This window comes from Tasmannia lanceolata, unplaced genomic scaffold (assembly GCF_043159265.1).
Source record: "Tasmannia lanceolata isolate RefF3 unplaced genomic scaffold, GAP_Taslan_0.1 ptg000016l, whole genome shotgun sequence".
NCBI lineage: Eukaryota > Viridiplantae > Streptophyta > Magnoliopsida > Canellales > Winteraceae > Tasmannia > Tasmannia lanceolata.
Window position 1 is genome coordinate 3,206,474 of NW_027518693.1, and position 27,898 is coordinate 3,234,371.

General features: G+C 38.4%; 1 protein-coding gene across 2 annotated transcripts; it reads left to right on the top strand.

Moving 5' to 3' along the window:
• Window positions 1–26,413, top strand: ESP (separase). 2 transcript variants are annotated; one of them, XM_077357573.1, is made up of 27 exons: window positions 1–811; window positions 1,057–1,234; window positions 1,644–1,751; window positions 3,593–3,727; window positions 4,195–4,673; window positions 5,018–5,126; window positions 5,246–5,377; window positions 7,480–7,776; window positions 7,894–8,013; window positions 8,129–8,350; window positions 8,474–8,584; window positions 9,148–9,294; window positions 9,448–9,819; window positions 9,918–10,007; window positions 14,449–14,712; window positions 14,829–14,952; window positions 15,069–15,701; window positions 16,249–16,480; window positions 16,640–16,742; window positions 16,924–17,124; window positions 18,881–18,936; window positions 19,023–19,252; window positions 19,514–19,757; window positions 20,028–20,427; window positions 24,471–24,710; window positions 25,332–25,419; window positions 25,826–26,413. In XM_077357573.1, exons 1-27 carry the CDS (start codon window positions 114–116, stop codon window positions 26,344–26,346), a joined length of 6,534 nt encoding a protein of 2,177 aa, XP_077213688.1. In that variant the 5' UTR covers window positions 1–113; the 3' UTR covers window positions 26,347–26,413. The 2 variants fall into 2 exon arrangements, with proteins under 2 accessions (XP_077213688.1, XP_077213689.1); XM_077357574.1 differs by having other exon boundaries at window positions 8,474–8,581.
• The last annotated feature ends 1,485 nt before the right edge of the window (window positions 26,414–27,898 follow it).

The window sequence follows — 27,898 nt, forward strand, 5'->3', positions numbered from 1 at the left end:
CTGGTCATTTCACTTGCATTTCCCTCTCAAAAACAAAAAGTAAGAGTGTTCCAACTTCCAAGCTTCTCATTTTTCGCATTTCCCTTTCCCGCCCCCTAATCTCTCTCCCCTCCATGGATTCCATCACCGAGTCCTCTCTCATCTCAAGGCTACAGACCTCCGATTACGAAAACCTTCACTCCCAATTCTCCCATTTCTTCAAACCCTTCCATGATTTCATCGATCTCCCAAACAACATCACTGAGAAGAAGAAAAAGAAGAAAAACGATGGAAAAAAGACGGAAAGTAAAAAAGCAAAAGACCAGTCTCAAATCCGCCCCCTCGCAAAGCAATTTCTCCCATTCCTCTCTCGCCTCCTAAAGATTTTACCCGATTGCCTCTCAGGAGAAGAAGATCAAGAAAATGCCACGGAGTTATTCACTATTTACAAACTTGCCCTAGATTGCTTAACCTGTATCTCTCCTTGTTTATCTGGAAAACCCTATTTTGTCCATTTACAGAGGGTTCATCTTCTACATTGTCTTGAGGGTTGTGGACGGTACGATGAGGCCGAGCGAGAGGGTTTTTCTATACTTGATGAAATTAGGTCTGTAATCTCATCTCCTTTTGCTTTGAAGGCAAAAGGAAAGGTGGATTTGATCAATTTCTATTTGCCAGAGCTCACAAAGGAGAATGCTGATAGTGAGCTTGCGATTTCGGTTGTGAGGACTGTTGTATGTTTAATAAGATGCGCTTCGAAGATTAGGTCAAAAGATGGGGGTTCTTATAGCAAGGTTCTTGCTCTGGTCAATCAAGTCGCGCCTTGGTTAGGGTATGAGAAATAATTTCATAACTTTTTGCAGAATATTTTTCTTCATTTCCATTATTTCTTAGGGGTTTGCTTCACTAAATGCTATTGGAAACATCAATTTACACATTTTTTTGATAAAAAAAATCTCAAAACATGTGTGGATTGATGTTTTCAAGAGCATTTAAATGGTCCTTAACAAGTGGGGCACTTGTTAGCAAAACCCATTTCTTATTAATGTGTTAATGAGTTGCATCTTGCATATATAGTGTTTTAGATTCAGATGCATTTGATAAGTACCATCGCTTGCTCGTGGGGAATTTGTACCACTGTGCGCTGTTCATGGCAGGGGAGTCCCACTGCTTTGACGCAGATTTGGTACACAGTTTCTGTTTGACGACATTGGCTGAATGCTTGAAATCATCCAGGAAGGATTGGTTTTCAGAGGTGCATTTTCTTTATTGTTTAGGAAAAAAGACTCAAACATTGCGTAAAAATTCTGAAATTTTCAGTGAATGGCACCAAAAATCGAGGTGATTGGATTGTGGCGCTGTAAAAATTCTTTTCTTCTTATTCTTCCTCTTCTTATTCCTATTCTTTCAGAGTTGCAGGTATGAAAAAGTTGGAAAAAATGAGAGAAGAGAAGATGACATTTTTTCCGTGCTTTATTTGCACCTGAGGGCAAAACAATCTTTTGGACTGTTTGGTGCACCAATCCATTCACCTCAAATTTCGATGCCATTCACCAAAAATTTCAGAATTTTTACGCAACGTCTGAGTCTTTTATTCTATTGTTTATTTTGCTGAATTACATGTAGCTTTGGTAATTTATGGAGAGAAAATGTGCAAAATGCAGTTTGCCCGCAGAATTTGTTCTTCTCTCAGCTTGGAATGGGAGGGCAGGACCTCACTTGTCCTTGAGATATTAAGATGCACGCTGGAATCTATGGCTTGCGAATGCAAGGTTTTGTTACTCAAAACCCTGTAATCTCATATGTTTCAATGTTCTCTTTTCTACATTTTTTGCCCTGAATACTGAGGAAGGAAATCTTGTTCAGGAGATGATAGGAAAAAACATACAGTATGCCATGACCTAGTTGGCAATAGACAAGCTAAGGATCTAAGGAAGATAATTCTACCAAGTACACTCATCAACGATTTACCCCTCTTCATCAATTGGACAATTGACACTAATAACGAAACTTAATTACCTAACACCACCTTTTGCTAACAGATCCACCTCTGAATTGGCCTCTCTTCACATGATACATCCTTTCTTGTCGTGTGCATTGCGAACTCATGATATTCTTCGCAATTGGATTTGGGTCAGACTGGACTTGGATCGGATCCCATTTTACTTATTTACCGATCTAATACCTTGAGAGGGCGAGGCTTGGCGCAATAGTAAGGTTGCTCCATTGTGACCTGGTGGTCGCGGGTTCGAGTCACGTAAACAGACTCTCTACAAAGCAGGGGTAAGGCTGCGTACATCTAGCCCTCCCCAGACCTCGTGCATGCACTGGGCCACCCTTTTTTTTTTACCGATCTAATACCTTGAGCTGATGGTAAACGAGTTAATCATAATTCACGGGCCAAAACTTAACTTTCTAGAGATAGTTATCAGTGACAAATATCCAATAGTGGAGGGGAACTATAGGTGCACATCTAAATTATTGTGATTGTTCTCCAGTATGGCCAGCTCAGCCGTTTGTTTTCTTTTGTTCTTTTCATAAAACATACTCCACCATTCAAAATACGAAAAATACTTAAACATGTCAGGGTTTCAATCTTCTCCCACAAACTGATTTGTGGCTTCTCCATTTGCAGCCTAGTAGGCTAGTACCTTATAAGAAGCCAAAGAATAGCCTCTCAATTTCACAGCCACCACCTTGGTCTTCTTTTCGTTTGAGAACTCTGCGTATTAAGAAACCCTACCTCATTTACCTTTACAAGAATTATTTGGTGTGTTAACTCATCGTCCGATTCTCTTACATTAACTTTAATTTAGGTTTCTCACAATCCAATTCTGGCACATTCCAAAGTGGATGGACACCCAATATTCCATTGATCTTGTTCTCTGTTCCAGCCTTCCAAACCTTCCTCACTATATGATGAGTCCCAAGGAGCATGAAGAACTACCAGAACACGTGAATGAGTTGTTGAAGAAGGGAATGATACTATAATGTATATACCATGCCTGACTTATAAAGGATGACTCTGGCTTATATTTGTTGATTGTCAGGTGATCAATACTAAACACGTGAACTACTAGCTCACTAGGTCAATCATTCTGAATTCACCAAGTCAACTCGGATTTGGCCCTATCAAGTGTGTCAAGAACTTGTTTGGCTTGCCTCGGTCAATGGAAAACTCACCCTGTCAAACATTTAGTTACCTGAGCCCACCCAATTTGTCTTGGGTGAGTTCTTGATCACGTATGAGTTTTTAGAACATCGGCATAGAGGAACTGTTGTACTGCTGTATGCTCCTTGGTTGGATCTTTGCTTTTTGTAATATAATGACATTACTTGAAGAGTTGAGCTTTTATTTAATGAGGAAGTCTAAACTGAAGGGAGCCCTTGCAAAAAAGAGGTGAAAGGGCTCCCCCATTGGCTGCACATCACCATCATGTTTGACTTTTCAGCCGTTATTAATGCATGATGGTGATGTGTAGCCAATAGGAGAGCCCTTTCACCTCTTTTTTGCAAGGGCTACCTTCAGTCTAGAATTCCTCTTATTTAATAATGTTCAAAAGATAAGTTCATACATGATGAGAAAGATAACATTGGGTTATTATTGTGGCAGGTGAATATGGTATACGTTGTGAATGAATTTCTTGACTTTGTATGTTATTTCTCCAATAGCTGTCGAAGTGCAAGTGCATATGTATGTGAAGGTGTTGTGAGACATCTTAAGGAAATGACGAGTGACTTCCTGCAGGTACATGCTTCTTATTGTTCATAATATTGGGTATACTAAGGCCCTGTTCATTTGAGTTTATGACGACCGATAGTGAGCCCCCAAACCGATTATTGGACTCATCAGTTTGGGGGCTCACCATCGGTTGTCATAATCTCAAACGAACAGTGCCTAATAGAATCATGATCCGGGGTGACGTTGTAGAGCCATGGTAATCTGATTTTTTTGGCATTTGGATGTTGCGTGGAATTGTGATTTCCGGATGAAACCTGTGTTCATCTCAAAATCTTAATCAGTTCCATGTCACCCGACTAGAATTGTGGCTGTAGCATTTTGGGTGGGATTTCCTACAGTCCCATCCACTTTTGCCAACACCCAATTGGAGCCTAAGTCCTTGCTTCTTTTCTTTAATGCTATATGGATGTGCCTCCTTTTGGATGAAAGCTGAGTCTTATGTAGTAAATTGTGATTGAATATCCTTGTTTCAGGTTTTGACACCGCTTTCCTCAATTCTAAGCCTTTACACTGCTGGATTCTATTTTATGCATAGTGATGTTCAGGCTAGAGAGAGTAATTCTATCACTGGGGAGGGTGTATCTACAATTCTGATGTTACAAGACAATGGAGAAAATCTGCAATATTTGGCTGCTTCCCTTGGTTATTTAGCAAATTGCTTTCACAATTCTAGTAGTTGCAATGAAGCCTTGTCAAAGAATTTGAGGGAGGTATCATCTCTTGCCTTGGCATCTAATTTTCAGGTCTCTAATGCATGCAAGCGTGAGCACAGGGATATCTCTTTGTTGTCCTACATAAATGCCCTGCATTTCTTGTGCAAGCCTTTTGCAGAATATGTTAACTCAGCTTGGAAGCATATGGTTTCTGAAAAAACTGTTCCCTTTTCTTCTAATATAAGTTATGTTCGAGATGCATTCCATCAGTTCTGTGATGCGTTTCTAAGTGGTCTCAGGTGAGCTCCTGAGCTTTTCTTTAATAATAGGGCTACATACTTCCCAGCAGTAATTGTTTTGTTGCTCATGCACGTTAAATGAGTTTTATCCATGGTTTTAAATTTCGTCTGGAATCAGAAATCTCGGTTGGGACCGAAACCGAAATTTTGTAATTAATAAAATAATACTTTTTTTTTTCTATTACCAGATTTCGGTCCAAATTTCGGTTTCGGCCAAGGGCGAAACCGAAATTTATTATTCATGGTTTTATCTAGTCATTTTCCTACTTTCTGCTGTTATTAGAAGCCCATATCCTAACTTTTTACAGTTAAATGTTGCAATTGACTCACTACTGAATGTGCAGCAATACATCTGGAAAGGAGAGGGATAAGTTGCTCGAGATGCGCCGAACATTGTTTTGCGCAGCAACAGCAGCTTTCAGAATAGCCCTCAAGACGGATGGAAGCACCCAGGTTTTCTTTCTCATTTGGTGATGCTTTTGGAAGTCCTTTTTTTTGGATGTAGCATTTGGAAGGAGCATATTCTTTTTAGTTTCTTTATTTCCTGTGTGTTTTTGTATTTCTTATTTCAGAAGAGTATGGATTGCATTGATCGTGTTATTTTTATTTCAAGAGAATGGGTCCAACCCTCTGAGCTAAAATTTCTTATTTCATCCCTCTATAATGTTGGGGTATCATTATACAATATCAAGCTGTGGGAGCAGGTATCTATCTTTCGCTGATACTTTTGAGACTTTGTTGCTTGTTATTTCTCAAGTGTGAAACAACCAGTTACTCCAAAAGCTTACGCTGTTGGAGATGGCCTTATTTAATCTTTTATACTTTAACACTCCCCCTTACGTGTGGCCCCTCTTTCTAGGGTTGGCCTGCACGTGGCACTTGTGGCCCCTCTTTTGGGTTTGGCCATTGCATGTGGATTTTTGCTATCTGGGAGGTTTTTGAACTCAGGACCTTTGGCTCTGATACCATGTGAAACAACCAGTTACTCCAAAAGCTTAAGCTGTTGGAGATGGCGTTATTTAATCTTTTATACTTTAACATCAAGGAAGAATGAATAAAATTACTTTTGTATCTCTATTATCAATGACATTCTCCTCGTGTTACATGCGCGAAAAATGTGTAAAAACACCGTAGTAATCTGCCAACCTTTTTCCAATGGATCTTAAGATACATTTCAATAAAAATACTGTGAAGCTGTTTGAAAGTATGTTCAAAGAACTTCTGAAGAATCTGAACTACATTGCTTCATCTAGGGTTCAGGATTCTATGTCCTCTTTTCATTTTAGTTACCGAATCTTTAGCATATAACTTTAGGAAGGCCTTTGAGATTGACTTTTGTGAGGGACTGAAGTTGTTCCTAGAGTGTCATTGGGTGTCGCAATTCAATATCTTGAAGATAGATTATTGTCATTGGAGCTTTGACTTATCAATCAATTAATGTTAGTATTCTTCTGGCTTTCATTGATGAAACTACCAGGCGAAGGATTAATGAGAGATTATATGGTGCCCGATCGGGCACGTACACTAGTGGGCATCTGCCCTTGATATTTGATCCTACAGCAGCCCCTTAAAAAGTTGAAAAAGTGGGCTACTGTTGGATCAAATATCAAGGGTGGATGCCTCGCCAGTGTACATGCCCGATCGGGCACCGTATAAAATCTCGGATTAATAAGAGCAAGTTAGTATATGTGGCATTAATATTAATGGATTGAAGGTTCTTTTTGTCCCAAATTCTAGGTTGCAAGAGGTCATCTTTCCATATTGCGTAGTTGGACCCAATGTTAAAATTTTTGGTATTGGCTAGCATATCAGCAGAGGCCGAAACAATACCCCCATAAATAGAGTGATATGGATTCTTATTGTCTCAGAAATAGAGCGATACACAATGAGTCGGCCATTTAATTATGTGTACTATTTTTAATGTGATTTATTAAATTTGGATTGCACAGTTGAGCATATTTGTTTCTTCTCTATTTGCTTGTCTGTCAAGTTTAATAGTTACTTCAAGGAAAAGTTTGAAAATAATTATTTTAAGAAAATAAGTGATAAAATAAATAAGAGGTATGCTATACTCAAGAGTGTCCTTGCAAAAATCAGCTAAAAGAGTGCCCCCATTGGCTGCACATCACCAAAATGCACTTATAATGGCTGCTAGTCCAACATTATTAAATGCACTTTGGTGACGTACAACCAATGGGGGGCACCCTTTCAGCTGATTTTTGCAAGTGCGCCCCTGAGTTTAGCATTCCTCAATAAATAACAACAACATGTAAAAAACTAACATAACTAGACAAGTCATTAAACACTAAAAAGTTCCACAATCCCACTATAGGCGCACAATTGCAAAGTGCAAACACAAGTTACATTGTTTAATACATAATGATAGCAGTGCAAATATAGAAGGAGTCAATTGACTTTACTGCGTATTTGTTTTTATATTTTAATTTTAAATTTTTATGATTTATTGGATCATTTAATGCTTTTTTACAAAAAATTACCATTGTACAGATTTTTTTTGGACAATCACATATCTGTTATAAATGCTTAACTTTTTTTGGGAATTTATTCTTTCTTTTATTTATGAAAACAATATGCTAAATAACCATTATGCATATTTAGCGCCTTTGGTGAGAGTGGCTTGCTAGTTGCTACTACTATTTTCTTCCATGTGTTTACTACTTTACTGCTAAATGCTATTCCCTTCAGCCTTTAAGAACTCTGAACTTATAAGCAATAAGCACATGCTTATTAAGTCCTGTTCTTGATATTCTGCGTATCATTTCTTTATATTTTTCTTGCTTTTCAGGCATCAGTGGCTTTAGAGTTATGCTACAGAGCATTGTGGACTCATGTGCCACTCCTTTGCCAGCAATTCTCAGATAAAGCAGAGGGGATTTTTGATGACAATCTATCAGAAGATGCAATTATAGATTTTGTTACAGATGCGTGTGCAAAAACAGCTGTTTACCTTGATGTTCTCCATCATTGTCGCCATTCGGATATGAATAAAATTATTGTCAATAGTCTTCTAAATTGGTATGCTGCTAGCAACTTGTTCAAAAAATTGACTGGCCCTGTTGTGTTGGTGAAGCAATGGGTTAAGGTATGGTCTTTAAGGTCATTTTTGTTTAAGATATGACAACCGATTGTGAGTCCATAACCAATTAATGGACTCAACATCACTATGGTCTATTTCACCTATTTGTTACTTGTATAGTAGATAATCTGCGAAGATTTTGCGGATGATGATGCCGCGGATAATGCTCCAAGTCTGCATTCATTACTGTTGCCTGATTGCATAACATGGCCAAAAACAACAATGGGCGTCCTTTTGGAGCAGGTTGTTTTTTTTTTTTTTTGAGTGATTTTCATTTTCATAACTACTAATGAATTGTAGTAATTGTCCTTGTTAATAACAAACAAATTGTCAATATCTGTTTTTGAATTGTTTGCAGGAGCTTTTATCATATGCAGAAATGAAAGTTCGGAACCCTAGCCTATGTCAGAGAATGCAACTAAAAGTAATAAACATTCTCTTAGAAGATACATATGTTTCGAAGGATTATTTTTTACAGAGATCAAGGGTTCTTGTTAGAAAGGGCAAGATTCTTAGGGCTTGTGGGTTTGATGGCTTAAACGACTGTATTCAGTGTTTGTCTGAGGCTATTTCAGTACTTGTGAGTTAATTTTTTGGTTTCTGTCATTTCATCTCTTATTTTAATTTGAGATACTGCAATACTAATTTCTTGGTTTTATTTGGAGGTTGTCGCTTGGCTGACTTGGAATAACTAATTATACAGAAGGATCCACTGAGTGAACCCGCTAGCAGTACTGTTCTGTGCCATCAATTAGCCCTCACATATTGCTTGCACGCACTGTGTCTCCAGGAGGCTGATCCAAAGTCAGAGGTGGTATTGGGCAAGGGAATGCCTTAAGATATGAGTACTTACAATGTTTCTCATATTTATTCTAGTTATCTTAATTAATTTAGTTGTGGGCTGCCCCTCAAAAAATCATGTGGGCACACATTGTTTGGATGATCCAAAACATTCATTTGATAGGCCCTTACATAGATAGGGTGTGCCCAAAAAATCAGCTCCATAGGATCATCCTAATCCTTCCATTTGTGGAGGTTAAAAATGGACAGATTTGTGGAGGTTTATACCCATCCATTTTAACCTCCACAAATGGAAGGGTTAGGATGATCCTATGGAGCTACCCTGCAGAAACAGTTTACCGTGTGTGTGTGTGCGCGTGCGTGCATCGTCTGCAATCCCTTGTTTTGATAATAATACCCCTCTCACATTATAAATACTTTTCTGGTTGGCTGCTGACAACTTTTAGGAAATTACAACATCCTTTAATATCTAATTATAAAAGTGTGCATAAAAAGATGGATGGTATTATTAAAACAAGTGAGTGATCAGATATAATTTCCATATATGTAATCTGAATCCAGTCTTTTCCAAACCAGGTAATCTTGCATGATATTCGTTGTGCATTAAAGCTGTTGTCGATCATAAATACCTCAAGCGATCACTCTTCAAATGATCAGTCTGAGTTGGTGGCCAGAAATGCCATACTGTTGCTGTATCATATTGCTGATTTGTTATCACTAAAGGTAAATTGTGTTACCAGCTAGGGGTTATTGTAGATTTCGCTTTGTCTCCCTCACCAGTTGTTCTTTCCTTCACCCTGAATACTCCTGCATAGACGCGGGGCCCCTGATAACTGTTACTAAATTTGTTGGCTAATCCTTACTGTTCAATTTCAGGGGTACTTGCATTTTCAGTATGATATTTATAATCTGATCATCATTCTCTACAAATTGCAAAATGTTCCACTAGAGGACTGCTTGGCCATGTTTTGGAGAGACAGAAGGCTGAACCATGCCCTCTGCACCTCACCAATTGACGAAGATTTCATAATGACATTGTCTCAGCAATTTGGTGTTGATGCCGACTCCATTGATTACTGGATAAGTTGTATAGAAGGTTTTTCGGTGTCTTTACTGGGGTTTTGCCTCAAGTTTTTTCTTTCTGATTCCATTTTTGATCAAGTACGCAGAAACCATCTTAAAAGATCCGTTGCTTTTGAGTTTACTGTTGAAAAGATAAAGGAGGCTGCATCTGTTCTCATCTTGAGTGTAAGATTTCTCAGTATAAGTTTATCCAAGTCACTTCTTCCCGTTCCTTTTAAAATATGCTGATGCCTTTGATCGTTTGCTATTCTTTTCTGTTATAGGATTCTGCACCCAATCATTCGGCTTTCCTTGCAGGATACCTCTACTATGACTTGAGTGAAAGGCTTCTTTCAAATGGAAGACTATATGAGGTAACTTGCATTAAATTATACATGGAACTACAGCTTGTCTGTTGCCTGAATATATGGGTCAAGCTATCTATTTGTGGGGATATCTCGTAATAATCTGTACATAATGAAGGATAGATGCTGATAATTATGGATATCAAACCCTCAATATTATGACCCTATATTCCATCAAGCATTAAGATATTATTAGGCCAGTCACAGGCTGCAATTGAAATTGGCATAACAAAATAAAAATCGTTTGTGCTAGCTCATAGAGGAGATGACCTGATCATTTGGAGAGTGGTAGCAACGATATTGCACTGCTAATTAGTGCAGTCAAGGAGATTGAATTTAGACCCACTTGCATGCATGATATGGAGGGAAAATTATCCTGGATACTAAACTAACCTCATAAAACAAAATATAAATAAAATGGTAATACATGTTGAAAACTGTTTGTTCTTTTCATAGGTAATTCCTACAATAAAGCATACAGCTAATTTCGAAAGCATGCTATGCAGAATTAGGGAGTTTGAAAACTCATGGCCATCAACCTGCCCTTGTAAAACCTTGACGTTTTCTGAGCTATACAATTTCAGGAATAGGAAGAAACTAGCCACTTAGTGGCTTCGTCAACACTGACAGAAAAACTGTACTATTTGTTACCGATATTTAGCTAGGCTGCACGTCTATGATCAAAAGAATCTTTGCATTTCACCTTAACCGCTGTACATTGATTTAAAAAAGAAATGCCTCAATCAAGTTCCTGATGATCATGTAACAGCTAGTGGCTGATACAAACCTGATGTGAGCACAATGTAGCCAGCAGGAGAGTCTATGATAGGTAATGCTTTCTTGACTTTTTCCGCTAAAAGTTGCCGAAAGTATTTGGGTTTCCTCATTAGCTATGACTAAAGCCTACTCTTACGTGATTGCCCCAAAACTGGCAATCCACTACAGATATTTTGTAACTTTCTTTGAGAAAATCAATTGACAATATTTTTTTTTTCTATTTCCCGTACAGGGTCAAAATATAGTGACATGTCTGTGTCAAATGACCAATTACTCGAAAGGCTTAATCCATGGGAGATGGCGTATTTAATCTTTTACACTTTAACACTCCCCCTCACGTGTGACCCCTTTTTTTTTTTGGGTTGGCCTACACTTGGCACATGTGGCTCCTCTTTTTTTGGGTTGGCCATTAAATGTAGATTTTTAATATCAAGGAGTTTTGAACCCAGGGTAATTGCTCTGATACCATGCAAACGATCAATTACTCCAAAAGCTTAAGCCCTTGGAGATGGCGTATTTAATCTTTTATACCTTAACAGTCTGCAAACTGCTAGGGATGCTTTTGGTTAGCGCCTTTTTTTCTGTAACTTTTTCTTCGATTGTTATTGTATTATCATAATGAAAGTACATCTCAAACAATGGGAAACTGCAGTTTTTTACTGAAAGAACAGGCATATTGTCCTTCACTGTTATTCCATGAGAAAAAGGTTAACATAACTGTTATCATGACTCCTTTCCGTAGGTGATAAAATTGCTGACTAACTCACCTAATTGTAGAAGACGGATTCATGTTTCTAATCATCATGGTTGAAGTGGATTCCAGCTTATAAAGGGGACTATTGAAATGTGAATAGTCAGATAACTTGTTTTATTTCATGTGCAAGGATAGTAATGCTATTAGAATACAATATGCGGTTTATGGTATTAGCTGTTTCGTAGTATTTTGGCATTGACTCCATGGAGAAAATTCGTGGACTTGTTATAGTTGCTCTTAGGTCTTTTAGTTATTCCTTTACTGCTTTTCTTCTGGTTTGGTTCTTTCTTTGATTTAATTATCTAGGAGCAGCATAAAGTAGTGCTGGATCAAGTTTGGCCGTAAGGTAAATGTTTGATTTCTTCCTTTTTTCGTTTTGGGATTAGTTTTAGAACATAAAACCATGCATCATTCATTGAATATGCATGCTAAATTTGGTGGTTATTTATAGAAACTTTTCTCGTTTTTTTGTTTTACATTTATTTTTTCATTTTTGAACTTTCCATCATCTGATGTAAGTTTGTTTGTGCATCCATTTGCTTTTATTTTCTACTTTTCATTGTTTTATTTTTCCAATTTTTAGATTCGTGTTTTTGTTATTTTTTATTTAATGCACGTCTCAATGGACTAGATCAACATCTTTGAGCTTGATCCACATTTTATGGATCTATACGTTGTTTTTGTTAATACTTATTTGAGCAGCTGCTCACAAACCATTTCCTTTGATATATATAGACACACACACACACACACACACACACACACACACACACACACATATACTTTTCATATTTGACATTCTTTGACTAAGATTTAAGTGTTTATAGTGGTGCTTGTATTTTTTCGTTCATTTTTTTACTGCTGTCTATCTTACTTTTATTCTTTTCCTCACCGTTTATTTGAATTTGTTTCTTTCTCATTAATAATCTATTTCATGTCTATCAGCCTTAGATCAACTAATAGATTACTTTGATTAGTGGAAGATCAACTAATAGATCACTCTTCTTGTTTGTGCACACTGGTCAATCTTCCATTTGTTTAAAGTTGGTCTCCCTATTGTTTCGCATGGAGGTGACTCGAATAATGATGAAAGAATAAAAAAGTTCTTCGAGTTGGATCCTGAAATATTTCCTTCAAAGAAGCCCAAGTTCTTTACAATGACATTTTCCCTGATTTGAGTGAAAGCACGACACAGTAGATCCTACAATTTGTGGGTCTATCTGCTACCATTATTGCTAGAGATGCCTTATTAAGAGATTGACTTTGTGGGGGATAATATTGACTCATTCTAATTTGTGCGACCTGTGGAAGATCTCCACATGGTCTTAGGTTTTTTGAGATTACTTTTGATGTAACGCATGGATTTCACTCTGTGTGGCACATCCAAAAGGCAATATTGGGTCTGTCCTAGCATTTATAGTTCTACTACTCTGTGCATATCAAATTAGAGCCTTCAAACTCGCCGTCACTTACTGATCAATTCTTTATCCATGCAACCCTTGATCAAGATTAATGATCATTGTTTGGATATCACAACTAATGGAGAATATGATCAAGTTTTTGTTGAGCCCCCATGCTACATGTATCTTGATGTTGTGATGGATAATATCCTCATGATTGTATTCTTGTGGGTTTTGATGAAACATCACGGATAAGGATCCATTTGGTGGATCATTTTCTTAGGATCGTAACCTTCATGATTTTGCAATGATGGAACCTGTGATTGATCAATTTCCTCTCAGGAATCTAGTGAGACTAGTTGAGACTTATTCCCAATATAAATTCCACATTTTACGTTTATTTATCATTTGATATTTTCTCTCTTATATTTAGTATTTTTTTTGGATTTTCTTTTTCAGCTTAGTGATTGACACAATTTTTTCGACCATGTGTATATTGTTCATTTCTAGTTGAACACTTGTTTCTAGGCTTTTAGTTCTAGTAGTAGAAAGAAAAATTAACCGACCAGCAGCAAATAAGGGTTGTTTATAGGTTTCTAATATTGATACGTGGTATGAATCCTATATTACTAATATGCTAGTCATGCACTCATTTCGTAATCATACACTAGTGCAATTGACGTGCGTTGTGGCTAAAACCCAAATATTGAAAATTCTTTATAAAGCCTTCTGTCTTTCATTTCCCATTTATTGTTGTACCTCACTGCCTTGTTATTTTTTTGTTTTCTATTTACATCTATTGAAAGATATTTTATTCCCCAAATAGACCATCTTTTCTACTGACATGCGTAGTGGCTAAAACCCATATATTGAAAATTTCTTATACAACGTTTTGTATATTTCATTTCCCATTTGTTGTTGTGCCTCCCTGCTTTATTATATTTTCATTTTCTATTTTCATCCATTGAAAGATATTTTCCCCAAATAGACAATCTTCTCTCTCTATTTCATTTCCCATTTGTTGTTGCGCCTCCCTGCCTTCATTATATTTTCGTTTTTTATTTTCGTCCATTGAAAGATATTCGATTCCCCAAATAGACAATCTTCTCTATTGGTCTATTTTAATGCTGATGGTTGAGTCATTAGCCTGATGACCGGAGGTGGTCGAATCACATTTTGCAATCTTTGACCTTTACATAATGTGCGACCTTTAACCGATTCTTCTAGAACACAGCTTGTTTCAACTTAAAAATGGGTTAATATCTTTTTGGGTAAAATAAATCGCAAATTGTGTTGGAGAAGTACTGCGTTGGTGGTTACCCATCTCAGAGACCCATTGAGTCATGTATTGGTGCGTTCATTTCTCGAAGAAGCATTAGCAAGTTTAATGAGTTTTCTTGATCTCATCATCAACTTTATGCTTTTATTCCGAAGCATCATCTACAGATTTTCGTATTTATGCGTGTTTCTCTTCTATTTCCATTTGATCTTCGCTAAATAGCTTACTCTTAATTTTTAGGCACTTTCATGTGCAAATGAGGCTCTCCGGCTGCGTGCGAAACTCTTAAAGAGGAAGTTTATATTTTCCTATGGGCAGCAGTCTGCAAAAGGCATTGAGACTACAGAAACTACATTACAGAACGAACGTGATCATGTACATCTTGAGGCAATTGGATCAGTAATTACTGAAGTTTGGCCAGATATCACTAAACCACAGGACTTAGAAGTCTCAATTCTTAGTCCATGGAATGTACTTAAATGCTACCTTGAAAGCACTTTACAGGTTTATTATTTATTTTCTTTTTGCCTTTTTTTGGGTAGAGGTTCAATGGGTGTTAAGGAATTCTATTTTTCATTATCATTTTATCTTGTCATTTCCATTTATGGTCTAATATTAAGGTTGGAATCATTAATGAATCAATTGGGAATGGAGCTGAGGCTGAAGCTTTTTTGCTGGTGGGGAATAAGATATCCTGTTTGCAAGATTTACCACTTTTTAGAGTTGCTTTTGCATCTTCCTTAGGTATTGCCATTCACTCATCTGTCTTTTTAACTATTGTTGTTTTTGCACTTACTCCTATGGCCACAAAAAACATGTAGCGGCTCAGAACTATTTGATTTACTTATACTATTTTCCAGGGCGTATATATTGCAAGAAACAACTCTGGGATTTGGCGGAAAATGAACTAGACAATGCCAAGAAAATTTTAGCTGGTAGCGACACCATTATTTCATGCAAGCGGTGCAAATTGACATTGGAAGTTAATATAGATCTACAAAAGGGAGACCTGGCTAGAACCAGGTTTGACATCACTAAAGGAGACCAGTCTTTAAAGAACTCGTCTTTTGCTGTGGACCTGTACAGGTCTGCCCTAGAAAAACTGAATCTCGTTGATTTGGGAAATCCTCTCGCCATCTATGAGGAGAGTAACACTGATAGTTCAAAGTTCAGCAAGAGTTTTGTCAAAGAGGCTGATTATGGAGTCAACAACACTTGCGAAGGAGTGCAGAAGGCTGTTGATGATGGATCTAAGAAGCCTAAAAAATCTAAGAATGCATCTACACATGTACCACAGAAAAAAATTTGGAAAGCTGAACGTAGTTCGAGGACCACTCGTTCCACAAATCGGTCTTGTCATTCCAACTCACAATTGAGTTCTGTTGCTGATTTTGGATGTGATGAGATGAAAGCTGGGTCCATGCATGACATTATCTATTTGAAATGGGAGTTTTACCATAGGCGTCTTGCACTGAGGCTGCTCATGAAGATAGGTATGATGTGACTGAGCACTTCAAGCCTTTGAATGTAAGATGGATGAATTATATGGTGATCTGCTGGTTACTCCAAAAGAATAATATGGACAGTTTTAAGTAAAGGTGTAGACAAGGATTTAAATTTCGGTTACGGTTTCGAAATCAAAATTTCGGCCAAAATTTGGTAAAAAAAACAAATTTCATTAATGTACCGAAATTTTGGCAGAAATTACCGAAATTATAGAAAAACGCTTAAAAAATCACATTTTCCTGAAAATTTGGCTGAAATTTGGGATTCTGGCCGAAATTTTGGATTTTGGTGAATTTGATTTCGGTCCCAACCGAAATCCGAAATTTCTGTATTTCGGCTGAACTTTTAATACCATGGGTGTAGACCATCCTTTTGACGATCTGAAGCGAATCTTTTGGTTTCCATTATGGATGGGCCATGCTCTAGAAAATTTCCCCATCAAATGTTGAAACTTTCTTGCTTTACTTAAGATCTGAAAGCTTTTTGACAAAGACAGGAATCCATTTAACTTCATTATTTCTGTTTGGTTGTCAGGAAAATGTACAGGACGTCATGGTGAAATTCACGAAGTGCATAAAATATTTTCACAAAGCATCTCTCTTCTCTTCAATAGAGAGCCATTGTGTCAAATTTCTTCTAATATTGTTGACATGCTGGAGTTGATTGGGAAGGAAAATCCGGGGGACATCTTTGCTGTTGAACGTGCAGCAATACTGTACAATTTGAGTTGGTTTTCTGTAAAGAACTGTCTTTCGGTGCATTCCAGGTGATTTTAAATCAGCCATATGAGGATTGGTACATGTTTCAGGCGTAACACAACTTTTTTTCTTTTTCTTTTTTGTTTTTTTTTGAACAGCTGCTATTACATATTGGAACTCATGAACTTTTATGTTTGCTTTTTTTTTATTTCAATTTTCTTAACCAGAATCCAGTGCTGCTGTTTGTCAGACATTCAGATACCAAGGGTAGTATCTTGGCTATTACGTGCCTTTATCCTCTGCCGTGAGCTCCCCTTACTTTTTCAGAAGGTTGCATTTTGTTCGGGCATATTTTTTTATTCTGTACATAAAAACGATTGCTATATTTTTTTTTGTCATATATTCAACATTTCTCATGATATTAAATGCTTTATAATCTTCAGTAACTTGTACAATTATAATTTAGCACTTGAAGATGACTGTCTTTTTAATTTTCATGTTGATAACGCAGGTATCGAGGCTACTTGCTGTCATATTTTTACTTTCCACCTCAGCTGGACCATTTTCTTTACCTATTTATTCTGGTAAAGCACTATCTGCGAGTCATTGGGCTGGATATTTTCATCAAGCTTCACTTGGAACTTATCTGCATCACCAAAACCTTTTTAGTACGAGTGGAAAATTTAAGTCCTACAGCTTTATTGCCTTTGAGGTTTGTCCTTTCACTCACTTCAGAATCTGTTTTACCAGTGCCCCATTGTGTAGGTCTTGCTTGTGCAAGTATTCATACAATCGCCAGTGTATTTTTGTATTTTGCATTCATTATTTATTGAGGTTGTGTTACCACTATTGTTTTGAGAAAAGTTATATGGTTAAGAACAATTCAAAGGGTTCTGTTGATCATTAAAAGTTCCATCTTACGCAAGCTATCTTTTTCATGTGCACATCTTCCAAACCTCTTGAAATAGGACTTGAGTTTGTGATCTCAAGACAACCCAGTTAAGAACAAAAAACCTAAAGGAAGAGAAGAGCTAGCCAATTTGTCATCTTCTATTGATCGCAAAAAGGCTTGTAAAGGTGCAGGTTTCTTAAACCACTGAGTATTTTGGTCGCATCGATGTGCCTTCCTCAGGGGTTTAGCCAGGACGCCACAATTCTATTTTGGTTGTTGTGAATAGATTTTCTAAGATGGCACATCTCTTTCCATGTTACAAAACTACAGATGTCACGTGACCAAGTTATTCTTTAGGGAGGTTGTGCGTCTTCATTGTCTATTGAAGACCATAGTGTCCGATAGAGATGTTAAGTTTGCTATTTATTTTTGGAAGACGCTTAGGAAAATGATATGCACCGAGTTTCAGTTTTCATCTGCGTTTCACCTCCAGATAGTTGGCAGACTATGATTGTCAATTGGAGTTTAGGGGATTTGCTTAGATGGCTTGTAGGCGACCATACATCTAGTTGGGATCAAACCCTTCTTGTAATGGAGTTTGCCTACAACAACTGAATCAATTGGTCCACACGTCTTTCACCTTTTGAAATTGTTACTGGACAACATCACAAAATTCTTCCATCACAGAAGCCAAAGCAAGAGGGACTTCATTTGGGACTTTAGGATCTTTTCCAATCAGGATAATTTAAAATTATCCTGGTTTCTTTAGCTTCATCACAAAAACTAGTCTTGGAGAGTAGGTTAGCAACACGTCTTTCTTTAGCTTCAATTGGTCCACACGTTTCTTTAGTTCAATTTTCAAAAACTGCCCTGGACAATGCAAATTATATTTGACATATTGGTACGAAGCTGCTCTTCTTCCGCATATGTTGAGGAATCTCCATTAAACCCATCTCTCCCGGTATTGGAAGGTTTGGTTATCCATCAAAAAAATGAAGAGCTTCTTGTTCTTCCACTGCCAACTCAACTCAACTCAACAAAGCCTTTGTCCCAAATTAGTTGGGGTCGGCTAAACGAATCCTTTAGAAAAATTTCATGAAGAATGTGAAAGGAATCTATCCGTCTCTAATCCTGACTCTAGTTGCGTTCTTCTGCGTGGATCATTTTCTTCCCTTTTATTCTATCCAAGGTCATGTTCTCTATTATGTTCCTAGCTATCAAGTCTTTCCTCATCGTTTCTACCCAAGTTGTTTTTGGTCTGCCCCTACCTCTTTTTACTCCATCAATTTGGCACGAGTCCCCAATTGATGCAATTCGATCATGCTCTTTGTTCTTCCACTGCCAATTTTTTTTTTTTTCCATATTTTCAGGCATTATCTACAGATTATGTAATTTGATTAGACCGTGTATATCTGTGGTATTTTAAAAAAAAAAAAAACTGTGGTATTCCATGCCAGTGTATGTAAGCAGTGTAAAATTGATGGGTAGCCATGCTTACAGTGTATTTATCTTCTTCAATATTGAGGGGCTATAAGTTAGAATTAAGATATTAATGTTTCTGTGTTCCATCTTTCAGGGCTCACATATTACTGGTTCAGCTGACATTGTTTTGGAGGAGCTCAACTCCCTCAGGTGTTCTTGGTTATACCCGATGACAAAGATATGTCAAACTAATATACTTTTCTAACCAGATTTCTTTCCATTTTCTGCTGTTGCAGATTTGCACCAGAGAAACTTGAAGATCTTGAAGGATTTGTGAACAACTTTTTTGCAAGCCTCCCTAGTGTAACGGTCATCTGTTTAAGTTTGCTTGGAGGTGCTTACGGGAGTCTTCTTGGGGAAATTTTGCTTCTATCTCCAGATTCTCCAGCATGGATGCTACTTTCACGCTTGAATTCGAAGAGGGAACCTGTTGTGATGATTCTGCCTGTGGATTTTATTCCTGAAGGTGCCCTCATTTTTATTTGGCAGAAAAAATAGGGGAAATTTTAAATTTGCCTCTTTTCTTTTCATGGGACAGCCAGCTGCAGTGTACGTGGCAATCAAGTCCGTTGAATTCTTCCCACGTGAAGTACATCTGCCTCTTTGCAGTCATAGATATACTGCAGCTAGCTGTCCCAAGTAAAAAAAGGGGGGGATATATCACTGCCCAAAAACATAGTAAGATAGTCAAGTCTAAATGCTAAATTATCTTACTGTTCTTCATTAGAAACTGAGCATGACGATTCAAGTTATGGCATGGGATCTGTCTCTGAGTGGATAAACTCAACTGAAAAGTGGATTTGTCCTTGGGGCTCCACCGTGGTGGATGATGTGGCTCCTCAGTTCAAATTGATATTGGAGGATAACTACCTGTCACTCAAGACCTCTCCTCCCTCTGATACACAAAAGAACAGGTATATCTGGTGGGTGCGGAGAACCAAGCTCAACGACCGTCTTGATAAATTCTTGAGGTAGGTGTGGCATAAAATCAAAAGTACATGAAATTTTCATAAATAGCATTTATTGAATCTGGTTATTAACCTGCAGTTACTACTTTTTTTTTCCTGATCCACGAGTGTAAATCTTAAATTGATTTTTGCTTGTTAATTTTGTTCAATTTTTGCTGATGGTTTTATGGAGTAACGATGTTACTGCTGTTGTCTAGTATCAGCTTAGCTTTAGACACTTTTGTGGGTCAAAGTCTATTTTCTGTAGTGATGCTTTTTGTTAAATGTGCCCAGGGATATGGAAGATCTGTGGTTAGGGCCTTGGAGATGCTTGCTTTTGGGGGAACGCTCAAACTCAGAATACCTGGATGCAGTACTTGTAAAGTTGATGGATGATTTGAAACGTAAATGTAAGTTTGATGCAAATGAGAGTCATCTGAAAGTTATTATTGGTGGCACCACATCTGTTGCAGAATCAGAAGAGTGTGTTGAGCAGTTGCTTCTATACAAAGGTTATTTTGGTAGAGGTGGGTGTTCTGGGAAGGCAAGATTTCGGTCCTCATCTTCTTCTCCTGATGGAGTCGCCGATGGTGTGTGTGGGTTGCCTCATCAACTGATACTAGAAGCAATTGGTGAACTTGCAGAAGAAGTCGATAGAGAACCAATTGTTCTGGTGCTGGATGCTGACATACAGGTAGGGTTTCGGGTTTCTTACCTCTCATTTGGTATCTAAGGTTCGAAATTTTGGTTTCAGTTTGGTTTCGGCCTCAGCCGAAAACGAAAATTCCAATTTCGGAAGCAATTTCGGCTTCGGTGGAAATTTCGGCCAAAATTTTTAAAATTCGGTTTTGGTTTTAATTCCGGTCCTGGCCAAAATCTGAAATTTCAGTATTTCGGCCGAAATTTAAAACCATGTTTGTATCTCGGGGACAAGATTATTGTCGATCTACAAATTGCATTATGTTGTCGTTCCCATACTTACATATGCTATGGCTAAAGAATAATGAAATTTTGTGAAAACCTTTACTGCACTTGCTGATGAAGTGGCCAGAGTTATTTGGGCTTCAAAAGTTCTGGCAAGGTGAAATGTCTACCATTCAAGAAAAAAAAGCGATCGAAATGTTCTCGTTTCCATCCCCACCGAAATGAAATCTCAATGAATTCCTTCCATGTCATTATTTCCTTCCGAAATTCGACCGAAATGGTCGGAAAGACAAAAAATGGAAAGATGTGATGATTTGCATTTCATTTCATTTCATTAACCTAGAAAATGATATTTGGTAGACAACAATAAAAGTGTAGTAACATGTAATAGATCTCGGGAGGAAAATGGTGGAATGATTTCCAAGGCCGGGGGACTAGACTTGTAAAAGATGCAGGTACATGAATTTCAAATGGCGCAAGGTGTGTAGACGATGTAATGGTAAAAATGTTGGAGAAATATTCGCTACTACTAAAGGTGAACCCAAGACTCGCCGACGACGGGAGGAAATAAATGTCTGGCCAGACTCTTGAAAGACTTCACTTACTTACAGAAATGGAGCCCTAATTATAATGGTTTCTGGAGAAGAAATTGATGAGAGAAAGCAGATTTTGCGATCATGCTTAATAGGGAGGACCAAACATGATTGGAACCTGGAAGACCTGTGGAGATGGGCTAAATGGTTCTAGGATGTCCCATCTCTCCCGAAATCTTCCATACTTCGCTTCTAACGAGGTTCTATTTATGCTTGAAGAAGAGAGTATGGCTTCCAGACTATTGCAAATGGGGGGGAACGCATGTGGAAGCTTTTTGTCATCCCTTAAACCTTGGAATAAGAATTATCAACAGGGATCTAGAGCAACCTGGGTCAAATTCCTGGGAATCCCTCTTCACGCATGGGCCATCTCAACAGTTGAAGCTCCGGGGACGATGTTTGGTGAAGTACTTGAAACAGACATGAAAGGGCAACACTCTGATTGTATGAGATACGCGTCGGCAAAAATTCTCGCACCAGAGTGGAAGTTTTGCCGTCTGTTTGTGGACCTCCAGGTACAGGACTCACTATTTAAAATAGGTTTTGAGGTTTTTTCCCCTCAAAGTATGGAGAAAGACGAGATTCGAGTCTTTGAAAGGAATACTGGAATAGATCGGGTAGTTCCTACCCAGTTGTTAGACAATAATCGGCCATCCTCAAGCCGTTTGAAGGTGCCGCAACAAGCTAAGATCTTAAAGGATTATATGTTGTTGGCAGTATCTCCCTCTGAAGACTTGCCGGCCGTGGAGAAGACTGCAGTTAGATCGTTGGCCACGTGGCAGCATGATAATGCGACTCAGACTGACCTAGACACCACCTCCCTTATGTGGGCCAGCAAGAGCTTTCAAATTTCAAATTTCAAAAATACTTTGACAGAACCGGTTAAAGCGGCCTCTAGACCGGATATTACTAGTAGGACCTGGAAGGAGGCATTGAACAAGGCAAAGGTGAGTCATTTGACTGGTGTACCCTTACCTGTGGCCAGTCTCCAGGAAAAAGTTGTTAGGGCATTGCGCATATTAAAACAAGGAATGAAAAAGTCAGATGCCCTGAGGAACAGAGGAAAGGGCTATTCACATAATTGGAGTCCAGCTATTCTGGGGAGGTATCTTATGAAACACGGGGGGAGACTTGTGCCAAGGAAGCTATTAGCAAAAAGGCCACAATCGACATTCGAAAAGTGGATGCTGTTCATTTGGGCGGTAACCACCTGGAAATCTTTGCATAAGAAACATGGTGAAGCTTTTGGGAGTTCTAAACTCTGCTCCCTATGAAGCTAAGATTTTGGAAACATATGGGTTTAAGGAAGGATAGGAAAAGTCGGATGGTCAAAAACCTCGTTTTTCAAAATAAACTTGAAAAATAAACTTGAACACCTAGGCCTCAACTTAAACCCTCTAAAGCATGGTGCCGGCTTACTTTGGAGCAAAGGATTAAAAATGTCGTCTTATCTGAGGTCAGGGTCAATCAAGTTTAGGAAAGGTGGCCCGGAGTCCTAAAAGTTTCCCTTAACCCTATCTGAACACGGGGCTGGTCCGGTCTAGGGTTTTCCTTATAGCCGTCAAAAAAAGTACGCTGGTGCTTTACGGATACCAATGATGTATGGAACGATCTGACTAATAGAGGAGCTATACAAATAGTTTTTGCGTGGGAAGTTATACAACTTTAGTGATTTTTAGGGCTTGGCGGTTATATTAATGCGTAACCCTGTAAAGGCAAGGAGGTTTGCACGCTGAGAAGAGTAAATGACACTTGCTTTTTCAGGATTGGCGAATTGGTTACGTGTAGTAGGAATAATCGTAGAAACTGAAAGAAAAATTAATGAAGAATTTGGGAAGCGCTGCTTCGGCACAATTAATGTTGTTTCATGATAGCAGGAGTTCCTTCTCCATTTGGTTAATTGGCCTCCCCTTAGCCTCCACTCCGAGACGATACGTTTCTTCCTGGGTGATTCCCTCCTCTATTTCCGGTGAGTTTGGGGTCTGGGTTTTGAGATGGAAAAGCGGAGCGGCTTGTCTTCTCTTTCCTCTGGCCTGTCTTCTTCATCTTTTGGCAGAAAGAGGAAGTTGCCGGTGGATTTGCTAGAAATGAAACCTCCCTAAAAGTTTTAAAAAGGATGGCATACTTGGAGGAATATGCTTCTAAACACTCACCCACTCAAAGGGAACTCACCTAAGACTTCTTAAAACAGCAATGGAAGGCATTTGAGAAGGAAGCCAACGGGATGCAGGAAGCGCTTTTTAGGCTGACTGGTAAGTGGACCATTAAAGAAACTTACTCTCCTCTGCACAAGCACATCTTATTCATCAAACTATTGGAGGAAGAACAGACCTCTCGGCGCCTTCGTTGGGAGGAGGATAAGAAGAGGGGGATGCAGACATTAGAGGCAATGATTTCTAGAAAGAAAGCTTCAGAGGAGAAGGATCCATCGGACGAGGAGCTATCAATCTTAATTCTGGATGAGGAGGTGTTCGTCTCTGAAGTGGTGGGTCTCATTCTGGAATTAAAGAATTCCTCAATCTAGCTTGCCTCTATGGGATTTTGGTGCAGAGTTAGACATTTTTGAGGATATTCCATGTTTTTGGTTAAGTTCGAAGTACTCCACAGGGAAAACCAATCCTAGGACCAAACTGATGGGCGGCAGAAGTTGTTTAGTGCAAAGATTAATGAAGCAGAGGTGTAGTTATGGGCAACGGGTTGCCCAAGTTAACGTCGTCTTTCTCTGTTCATATGATACCTTTAATCTCTAGGGTCAGAAGTATACTTCTGACTGACCATCTTCATTGAGCCTATGTAATACTTGATGGGACCTCTGGTCCCCAGTGTATAACTTACAAGTATCAATGAAATTTCAGTCACCTTTCAAAAAAAAAAAACAAAGTTCTGGCAAGGCATTGTTAATCTTAATAGTTGTTTCCATGGGAAGGAGGCAATGCGGCTTCAGATCTCTTCGCAGGTCATCAACTTCAACCTCTCCTGACAATAAGTTAATAGAATGACTGTTGGCCATATGACAGAGATATTTTTCCATAATATGGAATCATTCCATGTTATGAAATCATTTAAAGCTCTTTTCACCATGGCAGTTCCTGGCTTCTTACAGATAATGATCATATCCTTTAAATTGCCAAGCATGTTAATCACAGAGAATGTTTGCAATATTTGAACTTTTGTTGATTTCATCTAAGGCATTACTATGGTTGACTATTTTTTGAAACAGATGCTTCCTTGGGAGAGCCTACCGATAATAAGAAAACAGGAGGTTTATCGCATGCCATCTGTGAGCAGCATTGGTATGACATTCAACAAAATCAGCCTCCGTCAAGAGCGATTTGGACGGGTTGTTGATAATTTTCCGTCAGTAAACCCCTTGGATGCATACTACTTGCTGAATCCTAGTGGTGACCTCAGCGACACCCAGGTTGCATTTGAAGAGTGGTTCAGAAATCAGAAGTGGGAGGTAATTTCTGATTTTTGTTCTTTTAACTAGGAGAAACAAAGACGATTTACATAACTAGGAGGAAATGAAGGGAATAACCATGCGTCTAAACCTGTAAATGAGATTAGAGCAAGCATAATCTGCACACGTATCTCCTTCTCCAGCCTTGCACTCTCTTGTTTTGATAAGGGCACCCCTCTTCCTTTTTTATGCTTCCCCACTTTTCTTTTAGAGGCTGTTACAACTCCCTACAAGCTATCAACAGTTACTCAGAAATTGTACGTAAAGAGAGTACCATTTCCCTTGTTAGGAATATTGAGGAGTGCCATTAATGGTTGGGTTTATTGAGGAGTACCACTAGTGAATTAGAAATTCCATTAACAAGTGTCACTATCGTTTCCCTTGTAAATCACAGTATTTCTAAGTTTTCTTCTGTAATGCCTACTTGTTCAATTGTAGAAACTGAGGTGGATTTTTTGCTTTGTGAAGAAATAGGCAGTGCTACTAATTGACTAGAGCGTATGCTAGTCAACTTTAACTGGCTAACACCAACACCATTTGGATTGTTATCCGCATTTCTAACTTTTTGTGTTATGTTAAACTGATCTGGAAAACTTATGCCTGGATATGATTCTCATGCAGGGAAAAGCTGGAAACTTTCCCACAACTAAAGAGTTGGCTTTGGCCTTGGAAAGTCATGATCTGTTCATCTACTTTGGCCATGGCAGTGGTATGGATGACTACAACTATTACCATTACTGTTTCTGGTTCCATTGTTGATATTCCTGTTGCTTTTGCTCCAAGTTAGGGGCCCAACTCAGGTCGATTTTTGGGAATTTGGGTTGAGCCTTTACCATAAAATGGGGCCCGGTTTGGGTTGATTCCAATTCATTGTTTAGCAAAAGCTGTTGTCACCATGGTTTTAAATTTCGACCGAAATACCGAAATGACCGACACTGAAATCACGTAAATCTGAAATTTCGGTAATTTCAGCCGAAATTTTGGCACAAGTTTGAAATTTGTTTTTTTGACTGAATTTCGGCTATGTCCGAAATCAAAATCAAAACTGAAAATTTAAACCTTCACTACCACGACAGCCAGATAACTTCAATTTATATGCATTTATGGTGATGCAGGGATGCAATATATATCCGGCCGTGAAATTCAGAAGCTTAATCAATGTGCTGCCACTCTCCTCATGGGCTGTAGTAGTGGAACTCTCTCTTTTACTGGGTGTTATGCTCCAAAAGGTGCACCTCTCTCCTATCTACTAGCTGGGTCCCCCGCGATTGTTGCCAATTTATGGGAAGTGACAGACAAGGATATAGATCGTTTCGGTAAGGTCATGCTTGATGCTTGGCTACAAGAGGGATCAACTCATTGCTCTAAATGCAATGAGATTTCCAAAGAGTTAAAGTGTATGAATATAAGGGATGAAGGGAATGTGAAGGCCCCAAAAACGCGGAGAAAGGCCCTCGCAAAGGGGAAGAAGTTGCAGGAAGTTTATAACAGTGAGAAGTGTAAGGATTGTACTGATAAACTACGGATTGCGACGTTTATGGGTCGAGCTCGAGATGCTTGTAGACTGCCTCTCTTGATTGGAGCTGCACCAGTATGTTATGGTGTGCCTACATTTATAAGAAAAAAGGTATTGTAATATTGATTGGTTATTTTTTGATGAATATTAACCTTGATTACTAATAAATTAGATTAACCATTTGTTCGCTTTGTTGTCTTAGCAGGGAAATGTTTTCAAGATCCTAGATCCAAACCCCCTTATACTACAATCCTAATCCACATTTAATTAGCAAAAGCTTTTTGAATAGATAATTACAATCATTGGTTGGATTTAACTTGTGCACCTTTGTTCATTCATTTGGTCCTGTCTCAACTGAAATTACAAAATTCTTTGAATAGTTGAAAATTTCTTGAAAAATTCCCAATTTCTTCTGCCACATTTGAAACTTTAAAAAAAATTAAGTAGTTACAAAACTATATGAATTTTCATTAAACTTAATTTTGTTTTGAATTAAGTGCAATTTTTTCTATTTTGTATTGTAAAATTGGTTGTTGAGAGCATTTTTGAAATTGCAACCACCTTTTAAAGCTTATTAGAAAAGTAAGCAGTGTCATTACTGAATCAAATGAATGGGAATATCATTTTTTTCCTAAAAATTATTTGTAAATGAGAATTCAAAATTAATGAAACAGAATGACTAGGCAGAAAGTCACCATCACCGTTTATGGTAAAAGGAGTTTTTTGAGTTCCGTTGCGGAAGTGTAAGTGAAATCAAGACCATTTGGTTAAGTGAGAAGTAAGGCCCATTATCGAAGCCCATAGTCTTCCACAAACTGAACTGATGCGTAGCTGCATGTATGTTACCATACTTAAGAGTTAAGACTACAGATCCATACTTGCAGAAGCCCAGGTCCAGACCCAAATATATGCTATAGCTGAAGTGTGATAAGCAGGCCCATCCCAAATATCCATGTAGTCTAGGCCATGTCCTTACTCAATATGAAATACAGGCCCAGTCTCAAGAACAAGCTTTTTTTTTTGGTAGGTAAGTTGGGATTGAACCTCCGACCCCCATGTTGGAGAACAAAGTCTTCACCATTGAGCTAGAGGCTCCATCCCCCTCAAGAGTAGACCTATCAAGCACAAGCTCACTCTCAGGCCCAAGTATGACTTAAACCAATTTGAAGTCCACAATTAGGCCAAATTAAGGTTTTGTTTTATTCCAGAGAGCCCACGTTCATTGCTAAGCCAAATCCCATATTTAGCCCAAGTCTGTCAAAACTTTTAACCAAATCTCAACTATCTATGGAGCGTACATTTTAAGGCAACTCTAAAAGCCCAGCCCAAGAGCTCAAATAGCATGCATATAAAGGTCTAGCCCAAGCGTGAAGAAAGTCCAGAACCCAACGCATTCCTATATCCTCAAAATCAGGCCAACTCCATGCGAAGTTTTAGCCAAGGCCCACATTCTGGTTTAGACCCATTTGAACTTTAGTGGCACAGGCCCAAGCCCAAGCATCACCTTTACCGGTAATTCGGCCTAAGCCCAGGTCCAATCCTTTTTGCCTCACCCCAACTTCCGAAATAAACACCACATTGCAAAACTCTCCCTATCTATCTCTTCATTTATACTATCGATCCTTATGTATGCGTATAAGGGGAAATGATTGGTGCCTCCCAAGGTCAATTA